Below are 26198 nucleotides of genomic sequence, written 5' to 3' on the forward strand. Positions count from 1 at the left end.
CGTCTACCATATCGTGATGGCGGTAGCCTGGTCTCTTTTGAATTCCGCCCAGCTTTTCGAAGTTTACGTTGCGTCCGGTTGGTGAAATGTCACCGTTTTCTGTCGTAAACACACAATAAGTGAAGCGTTATAATGGACTCCGTCGTGGGGGATGACGTGACTCTGCCCGTTGACATCAACGGAAGGTAAAACGACTAACGATATCTTAGCGAGCTAACGCTAGCTAGCATGTAGGCTACGTTAGACACGAATGTGAGTAGCTGCTGTGTGGGCCCTGTCTATGAACTGGAACAACACGGATTGCCTGCTGTTGTTATGTTGTTGAATTATTTCTGCTGTACCGCAACTACTACTTAGCTGCATCTGCCTTGTGTGGTTTTGGTAACAATAGGTTGAGTATGAGACTACGCATTTATGTTTTCGTGGCACTTAAGGTCATCTGACATTTTGCTATGATGTTCACGTATATAAGAATATGCTGCTGTTTACATTTGTATAGTAGTTTGATAATAAGCTGAATAGTCGGCAGTGACATATTCAACAACATGAACAGTTTAGTGTTTTGCCAACGCGTAAGAGATAGACTATTTAAAGGAGAAAGTTATAGTGACTCACATAGCACACTGAATAATAAATCGTGAATACGAGCAGAAGCTAAATGTTGGCTAAGGGAATAATAGAAAAGATTTACACATGATGTAAATGCAAATATACATGGCACATTGTAAGACAATGTGTGCATCTTCATTGCAATGGAGACTAAATCAAAGTAATTATTGTAATAACAATAACAATAATAATAATAATAATACTGAATTCATTATGGAAACGTATTCAAAATGACCTAACCTCCCTACACTAATGTCCAAAGAGTGACATTAGTGTAAGAAGCGTATCATGCACAGATTTGCTGCTGCTTGTCATTACCGTTGTAAACCATATTCAGCTCATTGGTTGTTGCTGTGGTATTGCTGCAGTTGGTGGGTCGGCTTGTTGACTTGTCATTCATAGTGTCATAGAGTGCAAGAAAGCGGAAATGATCAGAGCCAGTTTTTCAGCGTGCTTCAAACCGCTGCAGCGACGTCTCCCTACACTCTTTGCACAAAATGTGGACTTAAATTGTTTCTTATTTGTTTTATTCCCCGCATCTTCTCTGTGACATGCGTGAAGAGTGTGACTGTGGTAGGTGACCCTGCACTGTTGGCTCTGCTACACAGTGAGTGTTGTTGGATATTGTTTGGTGAATATAGCTTGTTTTTAACTATTTCTGCTCCTCTGTAAAACTAGTCCTGTAGCATATCTGTGTTTAGGTTTGTAGTGCCCTTGGTTAGACTCCTTTTTATAAAAAAAAAAAAATGTCCTAGCCCAGCTGTGTACTGTGTCATCCAGATGGTAAGCCTGCCTCAGTAATCCAAGATGTAAATGATAGGTGTGGTATAAATTACTTATTTGGTAATACAGAAAGCTCATACGCTTTACTGTTTTAATTCCCAAAAAATATGAGTGTTGTTTCAGTTATTGTTGTCTTTTTAATTAATAATTGCCAGTGATCTGTTTATGACATGCTTCTCATGTTCCTACTAGCAGCAGAACAAAGTGAGGAAAAAAAGGAAGTCAGTGTTTGCAGCTGCTTACATTGTTTCCACAGGGTGCTGGAGGGGTCAGTACAAATGGAGCTCATACTGCGTTAGTTACAATGAACCACATGATTAAACGCCATCAATTCTTTATGAGAACATTTTATTTTGGGGGGGAAGTTGTATCACATGTTTATGTTTAGTGCTTTTAGTCTTATCATGCTTTTTTTGAGTCCTTCCTCCTTATTAACACAGGAAGGGTTTTGCTTTGCATGTGAAAGCTCTGTGACGCAATAATTGCGAGCAATATTTTAGCGCTTGTATGCTATTTATGCAGGAATATTTTGCTCTTCTACTTTTTTTTACCAGTTGTATTGTCTGTCATTGCATCAGGGAAAATATTTCATGACCTTTTATATTTTTAGGATTAATTAGCACCAAAAAGGTCTGGTTTTTAGTTTTTCTTCAGTGTGACATGTTGCTGGAACAAAACAGAGATGGTGAATTAGCTGTGTCATTGTGGCTTTGTTTGCAATCTGACACTATGGGAGCTATAAATAAGGATTGAAACTAGAGATAATGGATCAATAATCAAATTTGGGACACCTCAAATATTTGTTTAGAAATATATAACACCATATACAAATTGTGTTGCTTTATTATATAATTGAGTATATATGTTTCTATCACTTTGTAGTTTATAGTACCAATAGAACAATACAAAAGAAATGTGTGACTGTTGATCTTCACAGAGAAACATTGTGTATAAGAGAAGCAGCAGTGTCTCTCTACTTCCACTGCCACGGGAGGTATGGTATGGCAGGAAGTTGTTTAATGCAGGCCATCATATTATTAGACACAAAGGTCAGGGTTGAGGAACATGAGCATGGGGCCCAAATAATTCATGTTTTTGTTAGTGCAAGTCCTTTTACTCTTAATGCTACATTTCTGGATGACCTGTGTGCAATATTTAACAATTGGCATTCCTACATGTGCTACAAGTGATGATGATATATTTGCTTTGTTATCCATTATTGCAGCCCTGATTCCTTTTGTATTAATGTGGTCCTGAAAGTGTGTTGTTAATGTTTTGTGCATTGTACCGTGTATGTGAGTGACACCACTGTCCTATCACTGTCCCATCACTGTCTGATGCGTAGCTAATCACAGCCACAGTAGTCCACTTGTCTACCAATGAAAGCCTTCTCCTTCCAATGGTTTGTCTGTTTTTCTGTCCTCCTCCTGTCTGTCTGAACATGAGAGCTAGGCTGCCACTGGCACATGGTCTCACACTCACTGACACACACAGACACAGGAGTGAGGCTTTGCCAGAGTGGATGTAAATGAAGCAGAAGAGAGTCATTCTTAAGCTATTTATGGAGCATCCTTAGGGCTCAGTGAACTGGCCAGCGTGAGTAATGCAGGCCCTGTATTCAAAAAGCATAATAATCTGTGTATGTGTGTACTGCTGGGATTAGGAGCAAATCTTACTTTGGTTTCTCTGATTTTTTACAAGCCAAGCTTTTATATTAAGTGTGGCTGAAATTTAACTGATATCTTAGGCTGCCTCACTAACAAAATGATTTTGTCTTCAGCTGCAGACTGCCAGACTCCATAGATGCTGGTGATTATTCTACAGACAGCATGACAGGTACTGCAAATCTTCTTTTGTTCTCGCTTAGTTATTTATTGTTGCTCAGGTGTGACCCTCCCTAGTGTATTAATTAATACTACTCCTGAATTGTTGCCGTTCTCTCCCTCAGCTGGCTCTCCTAAGCCATGATAAAGACTTGGCTGGATGATCTTCATTCTCCCATTTTTAATTCGCCATCAAGCTCAAGTTGTGCCAACAATATGCTCAGTGCTAGACAATACACACAAACCAGTAAATTACTAATTTGTAGTTATACGTAAACTGCTGTGTCACACTGTGACATCAGCTGTGTTTATAAGACATTGAAACTTACTGATCAATGTGGCTTTAAGATTTGATTCAGGTTAAAGTAAAATGTTTTCATTCAGTATTTTAACCAAAAATGTTGCACATAGTTCGTTTTAAAATTGTATTTTAAGAGAGACCAAAATGAAATAGGTTTGACCTCATGGTATACACTGAGTGTAATTCAGGATGACGGTATACAGTATAATGTGATTTTAGAAAGAGAGTGTTTCCTGTCCCCTTTTCATCCTTGTAGGTGGGGCTGGGCAATGTGGGGTAAAATCTTATTACGATATACTTTTTAAATTTGTTTTTGATATCGATATATATATATATATCACGATATAAATCAAATTAATATTTCTGTCAATCTTAAAGGTAAGGCTGGGCTATATGGCTTTTAAATACCTTGATATCTTTAGGATATATACAAGATATATATTGGGATATAAAGCTGCACACATGTTGTGAAACAATGTAATCGCTCATAAATATGCTCGCATTTTGCGTTAACACAAATAAATAGGCTTACAATGAAAGTAGCTTTATGTGACTTGATGTAAGTAAATATAATTTTGTCGATTACATGCATTTTTAAATCTATACATATAATATTTAGTCTTCTGCACTTCAATCTTTTAATAATTAGAGTAAATTATTGTTTTATGCTGCACTATCATATTCAATGCTCCATTTAAGTTTTTGGTTTCTTTCTCTCTTTATTATGTCATCTTCTTATTATATCACATTAACAGCAGAAAAATTATACCCAGCCATGACAGTAATGTATATGTAGGGTGGGCAATAATGAGGTGAAGTTTCAACTTGTAATGTTTTTTTGCATGTGACAATAAAGCCTTTGAATCCTTAAAGAAAAGCAACATCTCTTAATAAACAAGCAAACCAAGTGCAAGTGTGAGGGGGTTATGTGTTTTTTTCCGTAGGCCGTCATGCTATGAATCAGAAGTTAGTGTTGTGAAATAGGTTGTTGACGAGTGTTACATGATCAGCTGTGCGCTGCTTTCAGCTGCTTCAAACAGGGCAGCACTCCAGAGGCTGTCTCACTGCTCTGCTGTTTAAAAACACCACTACTTTCTCTTTCTCTTTCTCCTTAAGACAAACAGAATGAAGACAACTAAGAGTATGAGTTGGTCCTGTAAACAGAATAGAGATTGGAAGAGACGGCAATGAAAATTGATTTTGTTTTACAGCCCCGTCCTTTCCTGATAAGATGTCACCAAGCAAAGCGCTCACCATGAAGGACTATGAGAATGTAAGTGATTTGCATCACGGTTTTATGTTAGATGAACCAAATTTCTTTTGGAATATTTATTTTTATTATCCAGTTATTAACACTAAGCTAAGCAGTTTTAGGTTTAAGTCCATCCCCACCTCAACAAAACAGGATTTTAACGATTATTAAACCTGCCCCTCCGTCTGACTAAGACCAAGCCAATGTGACCATTTATGGTGAATTAGCGATGAAGAGTGGTTAGAGGAAGAGGTCTGAGGTGGGCTGAAGCCTATATTTCACAATTTAAGTGGAATGCATGCTCAGATTTTTGGCCTTGCTGTCAGCATGATTAGAACTTGAAAGAGGGGTCTAGACGTCTACCTCCTCTTCTGACCATCCACCCCAACCCCCATTACCAGATGTAGGCTGTTCTGAGCCTGAAGCACAATGATGCACAGTCTACTTCACACACACACACACAAGCACAAGCACACACAAATTAAGCATGAAGGCCTCCCTTCGCTTTAACAATCGCCTTACACATGCTTTTCTGCTATTTAAACATGTTGTCCTGGTTTTCACCACACCATTATTTCAGTAAAGGAACATTACATTCAATTTTGCACATTTTCATGCAAAAAAACAAAATTTCTTCAACTTTTTTCTGACATGCTTTTGTCTCGTTTGTCTACAGCAAATCACAGCTTTGAAGAAAGAAAACTTTAACCTGAAGCTGCGCATTTACTTCATGGAGGAGCGCATGCAACAGAAATGTGACGACTCCACTGAGGACATATTCAAAACGGTATTGTATTAACTCAAATGTGCAAAACCCCATGCTTAAACCTCTACATGTTTATCATGTTGAATGTGACTCAGTGTTGCCAGCTGTGACTTGATGACATCACAGCTTCGCCCAGCTGAGTTTTGCTCCACCAAAATCCCAGTTTTATGGTCTCACAGCAGGGCTCTTGCCCTTTTCATTGTTGCTTTTTTTGAAATAAGACGTAACTTTGCTGGAATCTTCTAGCCTCGTTAGGAGTAGGATCACTTGTTTTTCTTTTCTTTTTCCTTATTATTTCAAGTGTCTTGTAAGAATTTTATCTCCATAAACTCATTCCAAGATAAACTCTGAGGTTTATTAATCTGGCAACGTAAGCAGAGCAACTTTCATGCAGACCAATTTCCAAGAATCTCTACATTTATTTTGCCGTTGAAGCCAGTGTTTCTATGTTGACTCCAGATGTGCAGTTATTATAAACTGAATATTGACTTCTTGTAGAACATTGAGCTCAAGGTGGAGTTGGAGTCTATGAAGAGGGAGCTGGCAGAGAAACAGGAGCTGCTAGTCTCTGCATCGTAAGTAGTGTTCGCTATGCAGTCCTACTGTGTTGATCATCCAAGTGGGCTAAATTCACATTTGGTGCCATTTTCATTGGCAGATGGATGTCATGGAATCCCATGCTGAATTTGTACTCACCCAATTTCCATTTATTGTTTTTTATGTTAGGAAAGCATTGGAGAGTCTGGCTGGTCGAGAATCAGGAGAGCCCCAGCGTTTGAGAGAGCAAGCTCAGAGAGAGATAGACTCTATTCGAGATGCATTTAGCAAGAGGATAGCTGACTTGGAACAAGTGAGCCCAAAATTTCAACCTTTACATTTAGTACTATTGGTTTGATATTTGGTGATGTACAGTATTGCTTTACTCCTTTTGTGTCATCCTTAGTGACGTTATTTCTTTTATGATCAAATCCTGTCATGACTGGTCATATTTATGTTGTGTTCATTGTTGACATAATCAAACAACATCATCTTCTTATCTGCAGAAGACATTAGAACAAAATTGTTCTAATGCAGGACCTTTTAATCAAGTATTAAGTACAAAAGAAAAGTTGGTTTGGACATTCAAAACGATCAACACTGGCTTCATTAGTTGTCTGACTTTTATCTTATGGCAGTGTCTGAGAGCATCAGAGGGAGAGATTGAGAAGATGGCAGCTATTGCCGAGCACGAAAAGCTTAAGAATATTAACATGGAGAAGCAGCTCCAAGCCGTGGGTCCACAAAGCACCTTCACCCCTGTTCCGGCCCCCAGCCCATTCCATGACCTGCAGCAGGCCCTGCAGGAAAAAGACAAGTAGGAACACAAGTGATGAGCCCAGACACATTCATGTTTTTATTTGTGTTGTGAGCTAAATGTTTTCCTTGTCCTTATTCTTGCTCCAGTATCATTGAGGAGCTCAAGATCACTGTAAAGAACCAGGAAGCTTTAATCCACCAGAAGAAAGGTGCAGACCAACAGATGGATGCACCATCAGCTGACTGCGTTAAACAGTTGTCTGATCTCATTGCCAAGAAAGATCAGGAACTTGAGGTATGACTTTTGTACACTGATTAAAATGCAATCCTGCACACTGCTCCAGCAGTTTGTTTGTGATCACCACTGGTGTAAAAAAATAAAAGATGGATTAAATACAGAGGTCAAATTCACGGTTCCCTTCTTAATGGCGCTAAAATATTTCACAAAGCTATATTGCCATCCTTCCTCCACCCAGTAAATAACTAAAACATAGATTCAGCACAGTGTGAAATACAATTGATGTTACATGTATTTCAACTTTGACTGTTTTCTTTCAGGCACTAAAGGATGAGCTACATAGTGAGAAGGACAAAAGGACACCTGACCTCCAGGTTGGTGTTGTTTTGTCTGAGTTTGCTGGACCAAGTCTTAGAATGACATTTCTGACATTTGTATATTGTAATCACTTCCGTACTACATAATCCTTCATACAATGGTTTAGAAAACATTTATTTGTTCATTATCATTCCTTTTGTTCTGTAATGTTATCTTTATACTTGCTTTATTGTCTTATGTTGCTGATGCTTTGGGGCTGTTAATGACACACATTCTAAACATTAATTGTGTTAGCTAATTTATTTAAATGTCTGTGGGCGGTAGTTAAACATTAAAGAAAGCTCTAGAAATTGTGTACAAAACTGACATTTCCTATGTCATTTTGAAAAACTGAAATAAAACATAAAGAAGGCGGGTGGTGAAAGTACTGCATTGATGTTTAGTGTAGAAACCTGTTAGCTGCGTTGTGTCCAATGTCCATGGTTCTTCATTAGGCCCTGTTGTTGGACTGACATCACAGTGTTAAGACTAGATTATCATGCTGTCTGAAGATAGTCCCTCTGTGAGGTATTTATGTCCATTATACAATTGCAGCAGTGTGTAACCTGCAAATGTTTGTCTGATACTAGTAAACAAAATAATCTGTTGCAAGTATTGGAATCTGCTATAATGACTCAGAAAAATGCTTTTACCACTGAATTTCTGGGCTGGAATTACTTTCTGTGACAGGAATAATGAATTGATCGATTATTAATCCATTGCTTAATTAATCATCCACTATTTTGATGAACATTTTTCAATATTTTATGGACCAAACAACTTAATTAATCAAGAAAATAATTGACATATTAAGTGATTATCAAAATAATACTTAAACATAGCCCTACGAATCTTCTAGCAATTTTTTTGATCATGGCATTTGGAAGTTTATTTTATGGAGATTTTCTAGCATTGTCCATAATACAGATCATTGCAGCAGTCCTAGAGGATTTAATCTGATTTAATGTCTGGGGGAGAGTGGAATAGAGGCGGGAGCAGGGATTATTAAAGGCTTAGGGCTTATAGTGCTCTGCACTCTGTGCTTCTCTCTCAGATGCAGTGTGAGAAAATTATAGATGTCTCTTCCATGGCTGGCAGGTCGAGGACCATTAGGTCACTGGACAGTTTGTATCTCAGGGAGAGGGTTTTACTTGTTTAAGCTGGATACATCAGAAAGCTATATGACACCATGAGGGACCGGTGTCGTATATGTGGTGTTCGTCTAGTGGGCAGCCAGTGTCGCTGGATCTTTAGCTCATCAGGACAGAGCAAGCTGCAAGTCGTCTTGTCCCATGTGCTGGAGTGGGAGGTGACTCGAGATGGTCGTGGCGAGTTTCTCTGTGGGAAATGCGTTTTCCAGTTGGAGAAGGTGGTACAGTGTGACGTTAATATCAACCAGCTGCAGAATGAACACATGAGTCAGATCCAGAAGCTGCAGGCAGAAAAAGAACGCCTCGTCCAGTGCATTGTCCACATCTACAACAAAAACAACCCAAGCTTGGACAAGAGTGATGTGGCGAGTGCTTGCTGCAAGACCCCACCCAGGTCCCGTGTGGTGGGCAGTCCTGATGAAGGATCCTCTAAAGGACTGAAGTTAGGGGAAATTGGACGTGGCCAAGTTGAGAGTTGCATGAGAAGGTGTGTGAGTCTGGATAGAATTGTTGGTAGAGGGCCAACCTTTGGGTGCTCTGGTCTCAGGAGCAGCAGACTTGGTTCAGGAGCAGGGCTTGATGGCTCTTTGAAGAGCGTTGGTCTAAAAGGAACACGCCACCGTTCAAAGAGCCTCTACTTTGACCTTGTCCAACATAAGGGCATACTGCTTCGACCTGGAATCAAAGGTCGCTCAAGATCCCTGCAGTTGCTGAATCAAGACTTTTCCTCTGAAACTTCATCAGTACCTCCAATCAAATTGAATGTCAGACAGTCTAAAGTGTTTGTTGCCAGACATTCTGGTACCTCTGTTGAGCCAAGAGGAAAGATTCAAGCCCAAGCTCTGCCCTACAGCTCCTCAAATCAGCCATCTGTGATCTCTGACTTGATCCAGGTCTTGCGTTGCTTCTCCAAGCAGCCGTTGTCTACTCCTGCAGGAAGCCGCATTCCTGTCCTGGAGAGGCTAAGTACTCACCACCTCAAACCTAAAACCAAGTTCAGACATCAAGAGGCAGAATTAAAGTTTCTGCATGACCTTACAGAAGAATTTGATGATGAATACACCTCTGTCAGAGTGGAGGTAGTTCTTATCAGTAATCCCAGCTTGGCAAACCATTGTAGCACCGGTAATGAGCTGTGACAGACAACAGCTTTGTTGCTGCACATACTTAATTAATCTAATACCTCTTGTTTTCTCTTGTGTGTTTGTGTGTTTCATGGATTTCCGGAGAAGGGAGATGTTAGCCGATTGGAGACCATCACTAAGCACTTAACTGAAGAACTGAAGCAAACAAAAAGCACCAATGACAACCTGACAAAAACACTGGAGGATACTCAGAATCAGTACAAGGTACAAAGAGACAATGAAATAAACAATATCTTTAAGTTGGAGATGTATCCTGTTTTTACAACACTTTTTACAACACCTTAATGTGATGTAAACAGACCCTAACAGGAAAGTTGGAGGAGAAGGAGACTGAACTGAACTCGGAAAGGAAAAATGCTTTGAAACGAGACAAAACAATCCAGGGCCTGACTCATGTCCTCAAAGAAAAGGAAAACGAGGTATGGTTAAGAATATATATATATATATATATATATATATATATATATATATATTTTTTTTTGTTAATATAAAACCTGTATTAATAATAATTGAATTTATAAATACTGTCATATCTGTTTTTCTCTGTGTGTTGCAGATTGCAGAGCTGTGTCATGAGATTGAGGACAGGGATGATGCGTTAGCCAAGGCTAGAGAGGCAGCACATAAAGCCCAACTGCAGAAATACCAGGTAAGCATCTCATCTTGTTATGGAAGGAAAACCTTTTTGTATTATTATAATAAAACATTTATTAACTCACACTCTGTGTGTTTATGCATGTCATTGGTAAGAACTAAATGTTTTTACAAATTGTAGACTTTGGAAAAATGCATTCTTCTTATATGTCTCCACCAGGGAGCAGAGGAACACCAAAACCTATTAATGGCAAAGCAAACAGAGCTGGCCCAACTCCAAGGGGAACACCACACTAAGGTGCTTGAAGTTCAAAAGCTACATCGTGCCCTGGACCGGAAGGAGCAAGAGCTGGGTGACTTGCAGCAGGCAAAGGACCAGCTGGAGGTGGAAATCGAGGACTTGCAGCAACAGAAGAAGAAAGGAGACAAAGCACTGAATGTAAGATGCTTAATTCCCCTTTTTTAAATCCAAATATTCCTTTTCAAAAATATTTTGTGTGAAAATATTATAATTCCCCACTCCAGGATCTGAATAATCAGCTGAAAAAGCTAAGTGGTGAGATCGGGGAGAGGGAGATGGCTCTAGAGCAGCAGTACCAGGAGCTGCTGGATCAAACCAAAAGAAAACTGCAGGCCCATGAGGTCACCATCCAGAGACTTACTTCTACCCTGGCTGATAGAGAGCAGCAGCTACAGGCAACTCTAAAACAAATCCAGATTGGAATATCTACCACTGAACGCATGCATGTTAATAGTTATTGATTTTCTTTGTGTTTTATCAGGAGTATATTAATATGGTAGGAGACTTTGAACGAAGCAAAAGCCCTGGGGGAAACGATAATGTGCTTTCCAAGCTGAGGCAAAGACTGAGAGAAAAGGAGAAGGCTCTGGAGGTACGCATTCCTTCTCAGGTAATCTAATTATGGTGGTTATAATTTGATTCTGATTTTCTTGTTCTCTGACAGCAAGTGCTTGATGAAAAGTTTGCTGCCATTGAGGAGAAAGACAATGAGATTCACCAGCTGCAACTGTCTCTAAGGGAGAAGGAAAGAGACCTGGAAAGGCTTAATAACTTGCTCTCTCACAATGAGGAAACCATCAATGTGAGTGGTGTCACTGTATTTGATTGGGGGAATATTGAAAACTGTGCCATATATGGGGGTATATAGGGGTGGAGTGGCTCATTGGTCGCAAGTTCGATTCCACCCCTGGCTGATTGTACTCAATTCCATTGTAAGTCACTTTAGATAAAAGCGTCTGCTAAATGACATGTAATGTAATATATATATATATATATATTTTATTTTTTTTGACTTGTTTATGTAAGTTTATATCTCTATAACGCCATGTTTTTTTTCCTTCTAGAGTTTTGATAGTCTAATCAAAGAGAAAGATGTGGAGCTGCAGCATCTTGCAAATACACTAAAAAACCTGCAGAGAGCCAAGCAAGATGTAGAAGATAACCTTAACAGATCACTGAGAGAAAAGGACTCCATCATCAGCCAGCTGCAGCTCTCTCTGGAGGGCAAGACAAAAGACATGGAGGTCAGTCAAGACAAAAGTCTACACCCTCATAATCATTAGTCTTTAACTTTATTTTTCATCCTTAGATGTTTCTGTGACACAGTTCTTGTTTTAAATGTGTCAATGTTAATTCTTTATAGGAATTGGCCAAATCAGTGCTGAGCCAGTCACAAACTCATGCACATGACCTTGCTGAACAGATGGGCCAGAGGTTAAAATTCACTGAGGCTATGTTAGCTGAGGCTGTGAAGGCCAGGGAAAGCCTGATCGCTGACAATGAAACTGCTGTGGAAGGACTGTTGGCTACAATTAGCAGCAAGGACCAACTTCTCAAGGTCATAATTTTATTTAAAAAAATATTTTCAATGGTCTCATTGATTAATGTGCTTTTACAATGTGCGTATGGCAACACATCACCTAAAAATGTACTCACTCAGCCTGACCTGTTAATTGTCTGTTCAGGAGTCTGCTGAACACTACAACCGCATGCTGTCTGAGCGTGCTCAAGAGATTAAAGAACTGAAGAAGCAGCTGTCTGACAGGCAGCAACAACTTGACAGTGCTGACAGGCAAAGCTCCATAAAAACCCAGGAGGATTGTTTAGAGGCTGCAAAACTCCAAGCTCTGCTTGCTGAAAAAGACAGCCTCATCAACGTAAGCTCCTCTGGGATACAACACTGTCACTCGGCTGTAAAATGTGCTTCTAACGAGAAAAGGAAATTCCCTCTATTCCCATAAATTATAGATTACTTTTTTATAACCTTTTTAATTTTATGGACAATGGTTTGAGTATCCAATTGACATGGTTGAGTGAGAAACTTCATACTTTTGTAATTTTGCAGAAGCTGCTTCAGCGTGGTCGGGAGAGAGACCAGTTTCTGGCAGAGATAAGGAAGAAGGAGGAGCAGGATCATGTGTTTGAGCTTAGACAAACCATCCAAATCATGCAGGAGAAGTTGGAAGAGAGGGAAGGTAAGACTTTTAAAACTGCTCACTGGATATTTAAATGTCAGCATTACATATCAATTTTATATTTGATTATTTTCTCTGTGTGCACAGCAGCTGAGCTGTCTAGAAGGAACAGTGAAGATAGTGTGGAGAATGTTCCACTCTCCAAGAAGACAGTCGTCATCCTGAAGAAGGAGCTAGCACAGAAAACCGAGGCACTAAACAAAGCCCTGAAGAGGGAGAATGAATTAAAGGTCAGTTGGTTATAAGTATGTAATTATGGCCATGAGTTGCACACTGTTCCAAAGAAGTGTCTTTGTGTAATCCCGACCCCTCCATTACTTTGTTTATGCAGATCTCATTGGCAGAGCTACAGTCATTGCTGTCTGAGCTGGAGGGTCGCAGTGAAGGTCAGACTGCTAATATTGAGTCACTGACTTCCACCCTGAAGACAAAAGATGAGATAATCAATGTAAGGACTCCCCATTCACAGACTCAGACTCCCTCAGGGAAACATAACAGCTTTGGATAAGGAGCTTGTCTTAGAATTGCATTTGTATTCCGTTACTCCATGACATGTCTCTTCCAATGGTCTTCCAAAAAATGTTTTCCCCTTTTTTATTTGTCTGGTACAGGTTCTTCACCAGCGTCTTGGACAAAGAGGAGAAAATCAGATTGATCAGATTGGCTTTGGCATGGAAAGGTCATTACCTGGGCTCCCACAAAGAGAGAGAACCATGATTGGTGGAGACAGCCAGCAAGAAGTAATATAAAAGTTTAAAATACATTTCTATTGAATAAAATATTAGAAATCTGAATATTTTACACATACATTTTTGATATTAAAACTATTGCCCTTTCAATTTCTGTCTCATTTTAGGCTTTGCCCACCCTTATAGCCCTGCAACAGGAGCATGATGCTTTGAACAAAGCCCTAAGAGCTGAACAACAGCTCTATTCTAGCCTGGTCAGGACTGTCAAAGAGCAGGACAGGTAAGGGTAATGGTCACAGTATTATTCCTTTGAATTAGTGGAAATGAAAAGATTTTGTTGAATAGGTACATTTTATTGCTATATAAATATAATTGAGTTCATATTTGTGTGATTTGCAGTGCCCAGCGTCTCCATGCTCTCCAGCTGGAGCTGACAGCAGTGCAGCTGCTTAGGCAGCAGCTTGAAGAGAGCATCAAAACTAATGAGGAGCTAAGGGATGACCTGGAGAGAGAGATACACCGAGCCAAACTCAGAGAAGGTGCAGTGCAGTCACACTGGGTCGTAGATGACTATGGGGAGTGAATGAAAAAAAAACAAAAACAGAAAAAACATGAAAGTAAATAGCATGTTTGTCTCTGAAATGAGAACAGTACACAGAAATACAGTATATAAATCTATAGTTCCTAGAGAACACATAAATCTGTCTTCATTGTCCATTGTACCTTTAGTAATGCATCCTGTTCTCTTTCACTTTATGCATGAACACCTGGTCCCTTCTCCTCTCCTCTTTGTTCACCTTCTATTTACTTGCGTCATCACGTTCTCATCTGCATGTCTTTGTCCATACTAGAGTCACTGCATGTTTTCTCCTCTCCCTTTTTTCAATGTAAAGGCTTCATACTTTACCCACACAGTTTGTTTTTCCTTTACATAAAGCATGAATAAAGGCTTCTGTTGGCCTGTCTTCTCTCTGTCTCTCACTTTTTAACACCAATGTCTGCTTGTTTTTACATTCCCATTAAAATACCAGGTTTTCTGTTGACTGCATCAGTTCAATAACCCCCACCACCCTTTGTATCTAAAAATCCACCCGTCTGTCACATAAATCATATTCAACTGCATAAGCATGTCCTTATACAACAATATTTGAATTAAAGGTTTTATATTGAGGTAAAATAGTGTACCCTTCTATAGGGTAGTTCTACTGAAAATGTGTCCCTGCAAAACATCCCAAAGCATGAAATTAGCACTTTCGATGTAGAGTGTCATCAGGACATGGATTTGAGATTTATTAAAAGAAACTGTCACTTAGTGTATCCTGAGGTAGTTTAAGCCAACTCACCTGAGGGTCTATCCACACGCATGTGTGCACAAGTGCATGTTCATACCCCGCCCCTTCCAAATAGAGCCGGCTGCATAAATAGGTCAACTGTAAGTAACAGGCCTCAGGCTTACGTTCGCACTGATTACAGCACAGTAATAAACTCTGATTACATTTCCACATCTCATGTTTTTGTTATATAATCAGAATTTGCACATTTTTTACTTTTTTAATGTAGATTTTTGGGTTGTTGTCTTCTACAAACATACTGAATTTTAATTAATATGGGAAACTTATTAAGTGTTCAACAATGTTGGCACACATCAAATCCCAGGTTTTAATAAAGGTGTTATTCAAAATCCATATAAGCTTCATCACCTTGCATTGATTAGACACAGGGTTGCTTGGTCTTCTATTCTCTTATATATCTGATCTAATATCTGTGTGGTTTTTATGAATGTAAAACATATAAAGTTTTAAGAACAAGTGGTGCATCCTGGAAATATTTAATCATAACTAATACTTTTTCAATTGCAAATTGTTTTATTGCACCATATCATTATTACCTTTTAAAATAAAAATAATCGTCTTGTCATTTGGAGACATAGTGCCATTAACCTTTTATTTATGTCTTCAGGTATGGACGTCATTGATCCTAAAGAACTTGAGAGCATGAGACATCAGCTGGAAGATGCACAACGCTGGAATGTCTCTTTGCAGGCTCGCTTAGGAGCAATCCAGAACCGCGGTGGAGGAGTTGGTGGCACCAGTGAAGGTTGCACTAACACAAGTAATTAATATCCCTTCATCGTTTACATAAACAGTTTTATATGCCGTTAATAGATTGGGTGTTTAGTAACCATAATGTTGCACTTAATCTCATTGTATTGTACAGTTGAATTGTTGCAATGACAATAAAGATCTATTCTATTATATTTTCCTATTCTGCAGGTGACACTTGGAGTTTCATTGGTGATCAGACTTCCTACATGAGTATATGTGTGGGAGAGGGGCAGGATGACAGCTTGTCTCTACTCTCTCCAAAAGAGCTCAAGCAGAAGGTAAAGTGCTTTAAAAACATAATAATAATCAAAATAGTAAAACTGCATTAGTAGTGCCCCTCACACTTGTTAATATATAGCCTTTCGAAGGGTATTAAGAGAGTCTATGAGGTTGGCGAGGTGTGTCTCCAAAACACGGGGATTTAGGTGACTAAAATTGTACCTCTGTGTTGTAGGTGTTGGACCTGCAGGATTGTGTTAGCAGACTGCAGACTTTAAACAATGAGCAGCAGCACCGACTGTCACTGTTGGAGAAGTCGGAGCATGACACTTCTAAAAAGGAAGACAAAGACATTTCCAGCCCCTGGAAACAGGTTAGATAACACAAAACATGGATGCAAATGTCAAAAGTTATCATGTCAAAAGTATATTTCCTAAAAGTTACAACTGAGGACACAGCTATTGGAAGATACTTGATGAATCATGTCTGAGTCATTGTCTAACATTCACCTTTTAGTAGTTCCTTTCTAATCTTTGAAGCTACACCTTGACATCTTCTCTGTCTAGCTTGTTTCTCTCTTCTTTACTTTGTGGAAATGTATGTGTTATTTCTCTAACAAATGTCTCATGTCTGTAGTAGAAGATGCCTACTTTTCCTATCCTTCACCTTTCCCTAACTAGTCCTTTTTTATCTCTGTGTCCCATAAAATGGTCTCTCTTCGCCATGCCACATTAGACACGTCATACCATTCTGCTGTTGCTGTGCAGTCTTTTATGGATTCTGTTCCCTCATTAAGTTTTTCTTTTACCAAGCCATGTGTGTCATACTCGCCTCCCATCCCATTACTCTAGCAGCTAGAGAAGACGCAGGAAGACGCACAACTTGTGGCACACAGTGAAGGGAAGCATCACCCTAGTATGGAGAAAGAGAGTCAGACAGACATGAAACTTGGAAAGGTATGAAAGAGATGTACATGTTAATACTATTGATAATTCTGTTTTTCTATGCCTTTTATATCTTATTTTCAAACAATATCATTTTCTGAAAAGATCTTGAATGATGAGAGTATGGACAGTGGCCTGGGACAGAGTAGAGAGCATGCTCTATCTGGCAACGCTTTGGACATTGGAGAAGGAGAACAGAACAACAGAGATGCAATGGGAGTTAAAACTCTACTGAATGATTGTGGGGCTACATCAGTCTCGCAACTAAGGTGAGTCTCCTCCAGCAGTTTCCAGATCCTTCTTTTCTTTTGAAGAACTGACTAACTAATCAGATATCTGTTATTGCAGAGAGATGCTACTCAGACTTAAATCAGAAAATGTGGAGCTACGGGGTCTCTTAAAAGAACAAAAATCTACGGAGTGTAAAGAAAAAGAGAGCACAGATACCTCCAGGCACAGCAGTGATGGACTGGCTGACTTAAGACAGAATGCAGAAACACTGCAGGTCAAGGTGTCAAATGAAAAAGGAGAGAGGAACTCACAAGTCGTGTCACATGGGATGACCTCCATCACAACAACAGAGTTGATACTCAGCTCTGTAGAGGGGATGGAGATTTCACAAACTGTAGTCCAACCCAACAACAGGAGTGGAAATCGGGTTGTTGCAAAGCATGGGGTAAATTTTGTTCTACTACTACTACTACTCAGTAATTGATGAACATACCACTTTCCTGTCTCCATAAACTATGTTAATGGCTGATGTCCTGTTTAATTTGTAGACTGGTGTTAAATCACGTATTCCTGTTCCTGTGAGACCGAGAGTTGAAGCAACCAGCAGCAACAGTGTGCCTGAAAGCTCTGAGCAACTGAGAACTGATGCACTCCAGCACCTTCATTCAGATAATGCCTGTTCATCTAACCAGCAACTGCATGCAGACTCTGACTTTCTGATATCACTCCAGCAAAGTACACTGTTGGACAAGGGCTCTGAATCTGGACAGACTGAAGCTGACTCAACTGTTTTCACTCAGCTAGAGCTTCTGCACCAGGAGTGCCAGGAGAAAGAAACCCTGATCAACAAATTAACTGAGCAGCTTGCTGACTGGGAAGAGCTCCATGCTCAGCTTCAGAAAAAGGAACAACTTAATCACGAGTATGTTGAGGCTTTACAAGCTGCAGAATCCACAATTGCTTACCTGACCGCCTGCAGTCTGGACAGTCAGGGAGGGTTTGGGTCACAGACCAGTTCAGGAACAGGTACTGTTTCTGTGGGTTCAGATGCTGCCCTCCACAGTAAATGCATGGCTCTGCAGAAAGCCCTACAGAATAAGGAGGAGGTCAACAACCAGCTTATAGAGCTTCTGAACATAGCAGAGAAAGCCATTGTTTCATCTGACAGCCAAGAAAATAATCCAGAAATCCGTGATCTTTGCTTGAAGATAGAGTATGTCTTAAACCAGGTTAATGCATCTCCAAAGAGAGGGAGCCCAAGAGTTATTTGTGTAAGCTCTGGTGACTCTATGGAGGAGTTGCAACGACATGCTGACTCTTTGCAGGAGGCACTTTGGGAGCAGAACAGGCTTAATGCAGAGCTGAAGGAAAAACTGAGAGCAACAGATGCTGCTGATCACCAGGGCTACAACAATAATAGTGCTGGCCAGGATGGTAAATGCTCAAAGGAGATGACATCAGAACTGGGGTTAGAAGAACACCAAGGGGCAACAGGAAGTTCTGATAATAATAATGGTTTAAATGTGGAGAAGACCAAATTTCTAATGAACTGCTTTTGTGCAACATCATCTGCCATTGCTTCTCTGGCAGAATACTGTACAATTCCAGGATCCATGACTTCTGCCAGATCATCATTGATCACCTCTGACCTGCAGAAGAATTTGGATGAACTTCAGAGAATCTTACAGATGGAAGAGCTGGTTGACTCCACCAAATCCTGCTGTAATTCTTCCACTTCTTCATCTGGAACAAAGGCACAACTTCACAGAGACCCCCATCAAAATCTATGCCTTCTCTTCAAGGTCTTCACTGACCTCTCCCACAGGATTTCTGAATTGCAGGCTTCCCTACAAGAACAGTGTCGTAAAGAGGAGAGTGAAGCCCACAGGCAGGATGGCAAGGGATTACCACATGATGTTCAAGTTCAGCTGGAGACTCTCCACAAAGCACTGAGGGAGAAGAAGAAAGCATGTAAAAACCTGGAGCAGAAACTGGCCACTGCTCTCACCTCCCCTGAAACTGCCCGAAAAGGTAAGCTAACACTTGCAGAGGTGCTCACTTGAGCAGTAAAAAGAATGTTATTATGTGACATGTGAAGTTTAACCCTGCCTTTAATCTGGATTGTTTAGGAACACCACAAAGAAGAGAGAATATTATGTTCATGTTAAATTATTTCTTCCTAACTCAATATATATTACCTCTAATGTCAGCTTTGGAGCAGGATGACAAAGGCGTGCAGGTGGATTTGCAAGACCTGGGTTACGAAACCAGTGGCAAGAGTGAGAACGATAGGGAAGAGAGCAGTAGCACAGGTAGACGGCCTCTGGACAGACTCTGCATGTCTGTCTGTTGAGTGGACACTAATCTCAAATGTATATAGATTCTCTTCTTTTGTGTGCATGAGGATTGAACAAAGGCAACTGTAACACCTTGAGAAAAGTTTTCCATTTGGGTCTCATAACCACACAGTTTTTCTACTGGTGTTGGGGCTGGATCATACTGAACACATTCCATGGAGAACCACCTTGCATATCCACATGTTGTGCCGCAGTTCTGTTCACATTTTAACAAAGGTTTGCATTAGTCTAGTACTCTAAAGATGGTACTTATAGTAGCAACTTCTCACCAGGACATATCCCTTATTTGTTTTTCCTTGTTGAGCGCTGAATTGAATGTATGAAGCTCACTTCCTTATACAACCTCAAGCAAGTTTCCATGGAAACGTGCGCTACCAGGAGCATGTGCAATTGACATACATTTTCTGCACACAGTCAAAGCTTCATCCATGTAGACCAATGTGGAAGTTAGTCAATTATGAAATGTCACACAGACTTTTGAGCACATGTGGAAAGTATGACCCAGCCCTTAATCTGGTATTTCTTGGTACTATTCCTCAATTTGTATGCCATAGTCTTGCATGTTTTCACTCTGATGTTTGGGAATGTCTTTCCAGCACTCATTAACCTTGTACTTTTGTCTTCTTCAGTCTTTTGTCTGCATCAATAGTGGGGGGGTTTATCATTTGTACTTTTTCTGTTCATCATTTGACTTTATCTGTCTCTTATTTTGCCAGATCTAGAGGTTGGTGTGAAACCAAGTTGCAGTGCATCGAGCCTGCCTTCCCTGCTCAAAAGTGAACAGACCACCTACTCCTCTACTGAAAACCTGGACTCTAACTCTAGCACCCCATACCCTAGTTCCCCAGCTCTCAGCTCAGTAAAGGTATTCAACATATAATTCAATAAACAGCAAATGTGCACTAGGAGCTTGGCACCTGCAACAAATATCCATCTGTCAAAGTTTGAATTTCAAGTTCAGCGTTGTGCATGGGGCTAAACTGTAAAAGAAAAATAAAAAAAAATTGCACCTGGCTGACACCAAAAGTATAGATAGTTGTGGATGATTAGTATTTTAATGGACTCAGCTAACAATAGCTTAATTAGCTAGCATCATCTGGTTTCAAAATCAATGCCAGTTTTTAAAAGTGCTTATTGTAAGTTACATTCACACAGTATACCGTCAGTTTTATTTATTTACTCGCAATAAGCCACTGTAAAAACCTGTATAAACCAAAATATCAGGGCAAACTGATGTTTTATTGTTATTTACCATCTCCTGTCTATTCTCAGGTCAGTCTGAAAAGCCTCCAGGTTTATGATGAGTATGGTGTTTCTAAGGATCCTCTGCAGCTTCAGGCACAAGTGAGAGAACTGAAGGTCCAGCTAGAAAACCAGACCAAACTCATCCTCCAAATGCGGAATCTTCTGCGTAGAAACTCTCTCTCCAGTGAACTTGTTGCCAACACCTCTGAGCCCTCGAGTGTCATCAGGGAACAACTAGGGACACAGGAGGAGGACCGCAGCCAACGTAAGAGCTACAGGAATGGGCAGCAAAGGGACAAAAAGCTTGGAGAGAGCCAGGCAATGAAGGATAATACAAGTCATTTGAATACAGAGCTGGAGAGACAGAGGACACTGGATAGAAGCACAACTGAACAGCAATCACAGACCTGCAGTGGCTCTACATCACCTGCCCGGTAAGCAGTCTTTTTCTTTTTCTTTTTTTTGCATTATATGACACTCCATTTTTCCTTGAAAGCAGCACAGACATTTTGAGAACAAAATCTTGACTCATGCTGTCTACTTTTTTTTTTTCTTGCTTCTCCCCCACAGACTGGACTCACTGGTACAGTCACAGGCCAGAGAGCTGTCACAACTGAGGCAGCAGATAAAGGAGAGCCGTGGACTAGGAGCTCTGCAGCGTCGACAGCTGGAAGAGCTGAGCAAGGCCTTCAAGGAGCTGCTGCAGGCCAGTGAGGTTGACTTTTACATGGGGGAAGTGGTCAAAGAGCAGCTGGACAAGAGTCTGAGTCTTGTGGACAGACTAGAGGGCCGGCTGCACAAAGGTAGCTACAGCCGTGTTGATATTTGTATCTTTTGAGAAATGTTATTCTTCAGAACCACATTGCTCACACACTTAAGTGATTTATGATGCATTTTGTACTAAACTTTTCAAACTAATGAACACACACAAGAATACCATTGCCAACAAATGCCATCTAATCTCAATATTAAGAAAGCATAATGAAGGAAATGTGTATTAGTCCTATGAAAAGTGACATTCCAAAAGCAGAGACAAAAGAAAAGTCATTTGTAATTGATTTTAGCTGACGGGTCTTTGACAGCATGTTTTCCTCTGTCTACCAGGAGAGTCTCATCTGGATAATGAGGACGTGGCAGCTCTAGAACTGTCTCGCAGGTATATCTCTTACTCATTCTTCTCATTGTTGATGCCACAATTAAGTCACTTGTGGAAGAATAGGAGAATTGTCCACTCCATCTTATAGTCAGGTTTAAGATGGCTGGGTACATTTTAATGTTGTTTAACATGCTTTGAAGGGTTTCTTTATTTTGGGAAATACACTCTTAGACCGTGTGTCATGTAAATATAAGACTTGTCTGTCTTTGTCCATTGTCAGCTAGGAAGTAAGAAAAAAAATAAATCATATACACGCACAACCCTTTTCAAACCCCCAGTTATCTTCTCTACATTTCACGTTTTGTGTTATCATTGCACACAGGAGCGCTAGATGTGTTCTCCTGTTTCAAATCTCCATCCTAAATTAAGCTGTTACTTCATATCTTCCCAACTACTATTACTTTTAAAGCTTTTCTAATTAGTTGGTGTATTCTAAATGGTTTAACACAGGCTAAAATTCAAGAAAAAGGAGCTGGTGTGTCTGTATCTAACATGCTTTACAGACAAATAGATGGTTTAAAAGGTAATTAAAGTGGTTGGGTTAGGTTAGATTAAGTAAATAACATCTTGCGCAATTCAATCAGTGATTTGAAGACTCTTATTTACTTACCAACTTAAGTACTTACTTACTTGTCATCAGTCATAAATTCTGCACTAAGTATCATTTTATGTCAGTGCTTCAAATAAAGCACCAGAACCCATTACTTTCAGTTACTTGAAGAATATGTAGTAATGCAACAAATACACACAGACACACACAACTCCGTCCAGCCAATTGCCTTATGATCCCTGTTGAAGCATGTGATGTTGGTTTTGAATAGCTCCCTACTGTTGACCTAATTTTCTCTGTGTGTCAATCAAAACATTAAGGTCACACTGCCCCCAACGGGGTCATCAGTGTCTCCAGTCATGAGGACATCAACAAAGAACACAAATACACATGTATTACACAAATACATTTCTTATTGATATTATTAAGCTATGAGTAATACGGCAAAATAAGTACGTACATTTCCACATTGTGGGACTAATAAAGGATTATCTAAGATTATCTTGTCTTAGTTTACCTTATACCTTAAAATGATGATTTAATTTAGGTTTTTCTCGCACAGCAATGTTTACTTTTCTGTCAAATTACTGTGTGAACAATTGATAATGTGAGCGTTTTTATGTCATTAAATAACAATCATAGTTGCATAAGTTCATTAGTATAACTATCATGGACAGTCTTGGGGAGCTTCAGTTGTCTTATGAGGACAGCATTGGAGATCCTCCTGACAGCCCAGCTAGAATCCAGCAGGAGTTAGATAATCTGCGTTTGGAGCTAGAGGGTGAGAGAGAGCTGCTGCAGCAGAACATCAGCGTCCTCGTCCAGCAAAACCTCACCCTGGCTGAATGCACCAGGGAGCAGCTGGACCTGTGAGTGGGTGTGATCCAGTGAGACAGCATGGTGTTTGCTGTGACCTCCTTTTTTATGTTTTTCCAGCTGTGTGTTTCCACTGAAACTTCGTTGTCATTTCATACATATATATACATATATTTATACTTTCAGTCTTTTGATTTTCTCTCTTTGGTGTGGATCCTATATCTGTGTATTTGTTTTGCTGTGTTTTCTGCTCAGTAACCCAGCAAGATCCTGTGATAAATTTTATCCAGCTGTTCTTCTACACAGCTCACCCAAACTGATATTATCATGACTTATTCATTCCTCCTGTTCTTCGTCCTCTCAGGTTGACTAAGGAACTGCAGGAGAAGAACCGTATCATTCAGAGCCTGCAGAGCCAGTTCAGAACCAAAAGTCCAAGCAGCCACCACAGCTCTCACACTGATCTGCACCACGCTGACAGGACCTCTTCCTCCTGTTGTAGCCCACAAGGTGGCAGTCGAGCTCAGAGTAAGCACTTACAGATGCACCACTTAAACAGTCTTAATAATGGACTTAGTTTGTGACTTGGTGTCAGCCAGGTGCAATTAAAGATACTAGGCCTAACCAGGTTACTGTGATTAACTCTTTTTGATTAAATATCCATATTTTCCACTATTCTTGCATCAATGTAAGTGAGATTACTTTGTCTGCAGCGTGGTCAGTGTAGTCGCATCCTGTAAAGGCACTCGTTTTCCACTCAGATCCATTCTGTGTCACTGAGGCATCCCAAATAACAAAGCAGACTGCCAAAGGACAAAGTAGGTGTCCAGTTTCAATCCACCTCCACTGCAATTTGCATTATTCAGTGGCACCTATCTGGTTCAGTCCTTTAAATTTGTGTTCCTCTCAGTAAAAGAGATAGTGAAGGATATTTTGGGGGGTGATATGTGAGAGGTTCCTGCACAGAGGCTTGTCCACCCAAACTCATATTTCACTCAATGCTACCTGAATGTATGTTGCAAGCACCTGACTTTACAGTGGTCATCTTGTTTTACTTGTGCATCACAAAAAGATGATGCCAAAACAAGTTTTTAAATTACAAAATATGAATTTATTTATTAAAGTTTCATAGTCAATCTATCTACCTGTGTGTTTTTTTTTGTACATGTCTAGGCCAGAGAAATTCCTCTGATTGGATGGGAGCAGCTGTCCCTCCTCCTGTAGGTGGAGTTCAGGTGGAAGGTGTGTCCAGTCTGCAGGACCTCCATAGAGAAAACGAGCAACTGCAAGATCAGCTGAGATGCAGTGAGGTACTCAATGCCACCCTGCGCAGTGAACTGGATCTGCATCAGTCAATTATGGCCCAGAGCAGCTCCCACCATCACAGCGAGGAGGGGTTGGGACCTCAGACAGAACCACTTAAAGGAGATGGAGACTCTGTGGCAAAGAATGCAGCGGATCAGCCTTCAGGTTAATATTACCTCTGCCTTTAGTGCTTGGACTCTGAGCTGAAAAATAGTCATTTTCAAATAGAAATCCTAATGCAAATCGCAAAGACTACAATTTAATTATTTTATTCTTGTTCTATTTTATATGTAAATGGAACTCAAACATGTGGGAAATTTATATCTTAATGTTTTTATCCTTGTATCAAAATATACACGCAGTTAATGTTTTGGTAATGTTCCTTCATTTGTTTTAAATCAGTTACACAGTAAATATTGAACTAGAGCATAACTTAAAATATGTATATGGCATATCAAATCGCAGTAACTGTCTGTAAAAATGTAATTTTGATATTTTCCTCAAATGATTCAGTCCTGCTCAGATTGTGATTGTTTTTGCTGTATATAATGTAATGTCTTTAAGTGCAACACCAAATCCTTTGTTTTTGTCATGTTTTTCTGTCAGACTTATTGGCAGAACATCTTCACGAAATACGAACTTTGAGACAACGCTTAGAGGAGAGCATCCGCACCAACGACCGTCTCAGGGAACAGCTGGAGAAGAGGTTAGCCGAGGTGGAGAAAGATCCAGGTACACACGTGAAATCAAGCACTGTCCTCAGCTTCCTCATAGTTATTGTCTGCCTTTTCATTTATACAATGTACCTATGGCCTAATATGATAAGTGATGAGTGTGTATCCTTGATTCAGCAGCTACCAACATCTTCATCCATGGCAATGATGACCCCGGTCATCTGGTCAATGAGGTGCGATTTCTCTGGGGACAAAATCAAGCCCTGAAGGAACAGCTGAACATGGGCTCAAGAGGTAAAACACACATTTCCTTACAAGCTTATTTAGGTATGTAAGTAAGTAAAAGTAAGTAAATTTATTTAGGTATACAGCAATGAGTCCAGCAATCCATTCTGACCAGAGCCGTTTTTGGGTCCTCTAATGAACATCGCTAAAGAGGCATAACGCCAAACTTCAGATATGTTTATTTTCTCCAGACAAGCAGAAGGAGAACGAGAAGCTTCGGGAGACTCTGGCCAGACGGACTTCCAAACTGGAGCAGAGCAGAAAGGAGTCTGAAGCACTGAGGCAGGAAAATAGCCGACTTCATGAGAGTCTGGAGCACAGCAGCCAAGAAAACTCAAAACTGCTGGAGTCGCTGAACTACAGCAAAGAGGAGCTTCAAAGGTACATACACACACAGCTTATGATGCACACCATGCATCACTATCACTGTGAGCAGTTGTGGACCACAGACATCCATACAGCACAATATAAATGCTGTGACTGCTATTCTCTATCTAACCTGAAACTACACTAGTAGTCCAATTGCCATTCTAAAGACTCATTACTGTTGCTATTATTCCACACTATTAATACAACTCAGAAACATATAGCTTATCATGTGCAAAAGCATGCTAACATGCCAACTATAATGATGGTATGTGACACACAGTTAGGTCAGGCTGACACTTGAAACCTGGAGTCAATTTACTGTCAGATCACTTTCCTTATCTTGTAATTTGGAGTATGTAAGGTGTTGTTTACTTAATACAGTGCTTAACAAATTTATTAGACCACCACTCAAAGCCACAGCTGTTCGAAATTAACAGCAATG

General features: G+C 40.0%; 1 protein-coding gene across 1 annotated transcript; it reads left to right on the forward strand.

Moving 5' to 3' along the window:
* Nucleotides 1-25863, forward strand: cdk5rap2 (CDK5 regulatory subunit associated protein 2; the record flags this gene model as incomplete). The annotated part of the gene is made up of 42 exons (XM_044017034.1): nt 1-185; nt 3173-3228; nt 4728-4789; nt 5445-5555; nt 6033-6109; nt 6261-6384; nt 6710-6888; nt 6978-7125; nt 7389-7442; nt 9809-9925; nt 10021-10140; nt 10278-10370; nt 10536-10754; nt 10841-11011; nt 11098-11208; nt 11281-11418; nt 11681-11860; nt 11980-12174; nt 12302-12493; nt 12682-12811; nt 12899-13041; nt 13143-13259; nt 13423-13551; nt 13668-13780; nt 13900-14039; nt 15460-15612; nt 15774-15883; nt 16060-16197; nt 16676-16780; nt 16874-17037; nt 17117-17444; nt 17548-19030; nt 19210-19311; nt 20073-20221; nt 20629-21035; nt 21172-21404; nt 21706-21757; nt 23488-23651; nt 24297-24593; nt 25035-25160; nt 25280-25396; nt 25579-25863. Coding segments are annotated over exons 1-42 (7585 nt in total), but the record flags the coding sequence as incomplete, so codon positions are not given.
* Between the last annotated feature and the right edge of the window lie 335 nt (nt 25864-26198).

This window comes from Solea senegalensis, unplaced genomic scaffold (genome assembly GCF_019176455.1).
Source record: "Solea senegalensis isolate Sse05_10M unplaced genomic scaffold, IFAPA_SoseM_1 scf7180000015004, whole genome shotgun sequence".
In the NCBI taxonomy this organism is placed as follows: domain Eukaryota; kingdom Metazoa; phylum Chordata; class Actinopteri; order Pleuronectiformes; family Soleidae; genus Solea; species Solea senegalensis.